Source organism: Octopus bimaculoides, chromosome 6 (assembly GCF_046866305.1).
Source record: "Octopus bimaculoides isolate indiv1 chromosome 6, ASM4686630v1, whole genome shotgun sequence".
NCBI lineage: Eukaryota > Metazoa > Mollusca > Cephalopoda > Octopoda > Octopodidae > Octopus > Octopus bimaculoides.
This window is the reverse complement of record NC_142933.1, coordinates 80,274,371-80,281,870: the sequence shown is the minus strand read 5'-3', so window position 1 is coordinate 80,281,870 and position 7,500 is coordinate 80,274,371. Positions and strand designations below refer to the sequence as shown.

General features: G+C 34.2%; 1 protein-coding gene across 5 annotated transcripts in view; it reads right to left on the bottom strand.

Moving 5' to 3' along the window:
- Positions 1-7,500, bottom strand: part of LOC106874565 (centriolar satellite-associated tubulin polyglutamylase complex regulator 1) — a 125,349-nt gene that overhangs the window by 79,546 nt on the left and 38,303 nt on the right. For all 5 annotated transcript variants that reach the window (XR_016242331.1, XM_014922340.3, XM_014922341.3 and 2 more), the window contains exon 5: positions 7,008-7,093. Coding sequence is in view for 4 of the 5 variants with exons in the window: in XM_014922340.3 (XP_014777826.2) it covers positions 7,008-7,093 (86 nt within the window). In the remaining variant the exon portion in view is untranslated. The remainder of the gene's footprint in view (positions 1-7,007; positions 7,094-7,500) is intronic.

The window sequence follows — 7,500 nt, the reverse complement described above, 5'->3', positions numbered from 1 at the left end:
TTCAAAGATAAATGATATTTTTATATATATATATATATATATATGCTCATACACACACACATAAAATATAATATTTATATATACATATACACACATATATAAAATATATATTTATATATACATAAATTATATATATATATATAATATATATATATATATATATATATATATATACACACATACGTGCACACACACACACACCATATACACATATATATATATATATATATGTATATATAATATATATATATACATACATTATATACATACACACACATGTATATGCACATATACATAGATACATATATACACACATACATGCAAATATATATATATATATATATATATATATATATATATATATCTACACACACACACATGTATATACATATATATATATATCTGTTTGTATGTATGTATGTATGTATGTATGCATGGATATGTATGCACACACACACATACATACATACATACATACATACATACATACATGAAGAAATACAAAGAAACATGTTGGTATCTTCTATAAAGAAGGAGCTGGTTTCTGATAAACAAAGATCCTACACTGAAATTTAGTTGTCAACAACTATATAGAATTACATGTGTTAAATTCTAGAAAGGTGTGTATATGTAAGTATGAATGTACATATGGAGGTATATGTGCATATGTTTGCATGCACAATTGTGTTTGTTCATGTGCATGTAATTGTCCATATGTGCATATATGTCTGTGTATTAATATGTATGTAAAAATGTGTATGTATATTGATATGTGATTGCATATATGTGTGTGTGTGTGTATGTATGTACATCTGCATGCTTATGTATATCCACATATGTAAATGAATACCAGTATGCATATATGCCTATACAGGTGTGTGTATGCATATGTATACATTTCTGTATGCATGTGTCTTTATTGTGTTTATGCTGTTTGATATTTTTACCAACCACCTGCCATGGTAACAACGATTACATAGAAGAAATATGCAATACATATTATACATTATGCATATATTATATCCAATATATATATATATATATATATATATATATATACACACACACACACATATATATACACACACACATACTGAGGGAGAAGAAGGAGAGAGAGAGAATAAAAAAATAGGTGACATATAAAAATTTACATTTTTTCAATGTTTCCAATTTTTAAAAATTTCATGAATGCTTTCCAAACATAATATACCTGCTATATATTACATTATTGTGAAAACTTTCTTCAAGAATCAAAGTTCATGTAGCTGTCTATTTATCCTTGCATATATATATATATTTATATACAGACACACACACACACACATACATATACGCTGGAAGCCCACGCATTACGAAAGTAATGTGTTCCTGGAAATCTTGCTGTAATATGAAATTAATTTTCCCATTGAGCTTTATAGTTTAAAGTGAGAATGCATGCCGGTGGATATTTTTTTGAAAAATAAAAATCTAACATCATCAACAACAACAACAACAATAACAGCAACAGCAAAACAAGCAACACAAACCTCTATTTCATGTTAAAATAACAATTTCTAAATATATACAGTACAATATCTATACATAGATATATTTGAAGAGAAATATGTAGGGGAATAAATAAGAATCACAACAGGATGTGTTCTTACCAAAAAAGATGTTGCCCGTTGTGAGATGGTGGTGGAATGAGAGCTACTGGCTGAGGATGAAGGACTCTACCTTCTATCTTATAGTCCATCATCATCAACATCTACTTGAGGGATGAAGAACTTACGCAGAATTGTATGATGTTTATGGCACATCATTTCTTATTTGCTATATGTACAGATACTGTTAGACTGTAATGAACCAACAGCCAAGCTTAACCGGCAAAGATACCCCAATACTTCCCATAGGTTCCAAAACTTTAGGGTAGCAACTGTAACTGTAGGCTCACACATGATCATTGTCCATCTTTCTTTTCCTCATGTGACCATTTTCCTTTTCCTACACGACATTCTAAGGACTGGACGTCCTCTATCTATCTATCTATCTCTTCTATCTTTTCTCTTTTCAAAGTAAATATTTCTTCCAGCGTTCACTATTTTCCAAATGAGAGATAGGCCTGGTAAGATTATGGAGATGCTGGAGCAGAGACTAATGGATCAGCCAATCACCTCATATGCAAGAGACAGTAGTACAAATTCTTCTGGGTGAGTAATAGTGACAGCAGGGGAGGAGTAGACGTACTATTAGTCAAGAAATGGATAAAGTAATTGAGGTAATCAGGGTGTACAATAGCATAATTAAGAAGAAGCTAATTACACAAAACTCAACAGCATCATTTATCTTGGCATATATTCCACAGGCAGAACTGGCAGAAGAACAGAAGGACCACTTCTACAGACAGACAAACTTACTCAATAACGACTGACAATGACTTCATTATTGTGGCTAGTAATTTCAACAGAGATGTTGAACAATATGATAATGGCTTCTGTAGCATACATGGAAGCTATGCACATGGTTCAAGAATGAAGTGGGAATAAGACTCTTCAAATTCTGTGATGCAAATGATCTAACAATTTGCAACACACACTTTAAGACATCAGCCAGCTATCTCTTCTACAAATCTGGCAAATACACAAGTCAGATAGATTACATTTTTACCAGGAAAATGGTCAGAGATACTATTGTAAATATGAAATAGGTGAAGAATGCACTATACAACATAGATTAGTGGCTAGCAACTTAAGAGTCAAAGGTAGGCATACACAGAAACAGATAATGGCATGGAGAAGGAAGAGAGGGGCACTAAAAGATCCTGCAGTTAGAAATAGGTTAAGAGAAATGCTAATTGATGTATATGACTGTAGGGAGAAAGATCTAGATACCTGTAATATAGATAGCAACTATAAATTTCAATGAAATAAACCACTAAGTGCTACAGATCAAAAGTGGCTGAAGTAAAGACCAAGCCAGACTGAAGGTAACATGCTGGTGGAATGATGTGGTTGATAGGGTGGTAAAAGCTAAGAGACAGGCTTGGAAAACCTGGAAGGAACTCAGTAGTAGGGAGAATTATCAAACAGCTATAAGATCAGCTAGGAAACAGGTACATTTGACAAGGAGTGAAACAAAGAAAGAGACATGTACATGTCTTATAATGTGAGAATCAGAGGCATGAAGTGCTCAGGATTGCAAAGCAATGTTTGAGAGAGAAGTACTGTTATGGGATGTTGCTCAACATGGAGAATGCTTGGGATAAAGAGGAGCAACCTCAAGCTGATCCTACAGAGAGACCAGCAATTTAAGTTGACAGCAGCTTGGTAGATAAAGCAATTAAGGGCATGAAGAGAGAGAAAACATTGGGTTCATCAGTGATATTTGAGAAGACACTCAAAATATCTGATAAGATAGGATACATGATTACCAACCAATAGTAAATCAAGTTATACAGAAAGCTGCTGTACCCAATGAGTGGTGTAACAGTATCACTGTAAACTGTTACAAAGGCAAAGGAGATAACTTAGAGAGAAGCAACTATAGAAAAAACCATTGAAAGTGACAAAAACAAATTCTACCAAGGTTCCATGGTGGAATCTTGTCACTTTTTACCAACCATGTGTGGCTGTATCAGGGTTTTTATTCTTTACATAGACACTAATATCCAATTTCTCAGTATGGCACAGATGGGCATTCTGGCATGCTAACATCATACTGCTTGTGACTAACATTCTAGGGCAGTGTTTTTCAACCGGGGTCCATATGGCCTCTGGGAGTCCATACAAGATTTTGTGGCTAAAAGCTGCAATAAAGTGGTTATACTTCTACATTATAATAAAATATTCGAATTTCTTAAATACAATTCCTAATAGTATTTAATCATAGAAATACAATAAGATTTTTTATAAACATTGAATAGTTATGGAGGTCCAGTAGAGTAAAATAGGAATTACAGGGGTCCATAGGTGAAAAATGGTTGAGAACCACTACTCTGGGGTCTCATCACCAGTTACCGAATTCAAGTAGCTTGGCTTACAAGTCTCCAGCAATATCAACATTTGTGCTACCAGTCAGAAATAGAGTCAAGGTCAGAGCTTTATTTGACATTACTAGAAGATACATAGGCACAGGTGTAGCTGTGTGGTAAGATGCTTGCTTCCCAACCACATGGTTCTGTTTTCAGACCCACTGTCAGGCACCTTGGGCAAGTGCCTTCTACTGTAGCCTTGGGCTGACCAAAGTCTTATGAGTGGAAACTGAAAAAAGCCCATATATAACGACCTTCCATATTTGTTTTTGTTTGGTTTCCTTATATGTCTCCACTGTCCTGTTTTTGTTCCCAACTGTGGCTCTCTGTAAATCCAAAATTTTATTTTGGTATTTATAGGAGCAATTGTCTTCAAAGACTCATATTATCATTGAATGCTTGAAATGAGAAGTATATAGACAGCCAACAACTGATGAAGGGTCATCCTGTATCCATTTTTTCTCTTGTTGTTTGCATATTGAACTCATTTGTTTTCATACATCATGTTGTTTACACAGTTGGTGATGTCTTGTACCCATATATATATATTATTTATATCATTATCTAATTGAACACAATGTATCCATTTCCAAATAAGTTTATCTCAACCTTTTTGATGCAACTTTACTCTATACTGTTTTCTCCCCATCCTTCCCTTTTTCTCCCCTTCACCATTCTCTATCTGTCTGTCTGTCTCTCCCTCTCTTTCTCTCTCTCTCTTGTTGCTCACACATGATCATTGTCCATCTTTCCTTTCCTCATGTAACCATTTTCCTTTTCTTTCACGACATTCTAAAGCTTGGACGTCCTCTATCTATCTCTCTCTTCTATCTTTTCTCTTTTCAAAGTAAATATTTCTTCCAGCGTTCACTATTTTCCACTCGTTCTGGTCTAGTGACCTTCCATGTCTGTTTTCAGTCAGTTTCCTTGTATGTCTCCACTGTCCTGTTTTTGTTCCTAACTTTGGACCTCCATAAATACAAAATTTTATTTTGATATTTATGGGAGCAACTATCTTTGAAGACTCATATTGTTGTTCAATGTTCGAAATGAGGAGTAGATAGACATCTGACAACCGATGAAGGGTCGTTCTCCATGTTACTTGTCTTGTTTTCCATTTTCTCCTCTCGTTGTTTGCATATTTAACTCATTTTTTTCGTACATCGTGTTGTTTACACAGTTGGTGATGCCCTGTATCCATATATACATATATATATATATATATATATATATATATATAGATAGATAGATAGATAGACAGACAGATATATATATACATATACATATATTATTTAATTGAACGCCACGCCTCCATTTCTGAATAAGTATATATATATATATATATATATATATATATATATATATATATATATATATGTATATATTTATGTGTGTGTCTTTATATCTGTGTTTGTCCCCATCATCGCTTGACAACCGATGTTTGTGTGTTTACATCCCTGTAACTTAGCGGTTCAGCAAAAGAACCCAGTAGAATAAGCCTTGAGGTCAGTTTCTTTGACTTAAAAAAAAAACAACCTTTAAGGCGGTGCTCCAGCATGGCCACAGTCAAATGACTGAAACAAGTAAAAGAATACTGATACATTTGCGGTCAAAAGTATACAAAAACTATTGTAAGGTCAATGACGCAATGTAGGACTGGATTGTAACCAGCTGTAAACCAGTACCAATGAGCTCTGGACATACATGGACATACATATGCTTTACTAGTCTTTTTGGCCTCACCTGACTTGACCATGTTATGAACAAAGACATATCGAAGATTTACAGCATTCCTCTGATCAAGATGCAGAAGCATTATTATGCTGGCTGGCTGGCATAGCCACAGACTCTGAAGTGATGATGAAACTGGCGAAAACTACATTCTGGCTAAACTAAAGAAACAGTGACTGGAGAAGCTGACCAAGGGCATGAATATCATCATTGTTGCCCACAAGTTACCTGTGGCATTCTGCAGATGCCACAATTAATGCAAAATGATTGAGGAAATGCAAACAAGCAGACCATGTACTTAAGCAGTATAAACACTCAGAATAAGAAAATACAGGCACAATAGTGATAGAAGATACAGTCACTGTAATCGTAGCTTAGAATGTCACATAATTACAATGGTTAGGAGGATAAACATTTAGATTAACAAAAATAATCTGGTAATAGGCTTAAACCCTACAGTAGACCTTAGGAAAGCTACTGTACAGTAATAGCATCAGTCTAAATAGATGGAATTAGAAACCGTTCCATCATTGCTAATAGCAGTACAGGCTATATAAACAATGGTTCCAACTATATGTAAGTGTGTTTTCAAAACCAAACACCATCCATCCATCAATCCATCTATCCATCAAACCATCCTTCCATCCATCCATCCATCCATCCATCAATGCCTAGCATATAAATGTGTGCATATGCATGTAGGTAAATGTGATCATGTTTGTATGCATGGACATGTGTGTGTGTGTGCATGTGCATAATTGTATATGTGCATTAGTGGTGATAGTGTATACATGTGTGTGTGTGTGTATACATATATATATATATATATATATATATATATATATATATACATATATATATCTGTAATGTCTATACCTATGATGTTTCTACAAGCCACAGAAGTCAGTGCTTAATTCTGAACTCTGTGGCATTTAGAGGATGTAAGATGAATGAATTGTTTAGGTTATTGCAGGTAACATTTTGTGAAAATCCAGTACCATTCGAGGAATTCAGGAATGTATATACATACATGTGTGTGTGTGTGTGTATGCACGCACACACATGTATTCATCAAATGCTTGTAAAAGATTAGAACCACGTCTGCATTAGATAAGCTACATAAATCCCTTGTGTATTTCTAAAACTTTAATTAATGCAAACAAACACACATGCATGTGTACACACGTGTGTGTGTGTGTGTGTGTGTGTGTGTGTGTGTGTGTCATAGGAATGTAACATGTACATCAAACAGTCTTTAAGATCTTACCTTGATAACAGAACTGTATTTGAAAGGCATAAAGGAAATCGGTGAAAGAGATCAGATACTCCAGTGCATCGTCCAACATTACAATGCTACAAAATATAATACATAACTATATAAATATATAATTCATATTTATCATATAATACATATAATATAATGCATATTTATGTAAAGCTTCCCTGGGGAAGAAATATATCTTGATTTCATTTCTAGAAGCTTACAATTTACTACATTATATATATATTACACAGACACACACACACACATATATATACATATATAAATATGCATATATAAATATACATATATGGTAGAAGTCAGGCAGTTGCAGCCAATGGAGAACTATCTAGGGAAACGCAAAAATTGAGCGGTGTTCCGCAAGGAACTGTCCTGGGGCCACTACTGTTCATAGTGGCCCTTCTGGACATGCCCACAGTCACTAGCTACGCTGATGACACAAAACTAACTCAGGTAATAAAGAATCCTGATGATATCA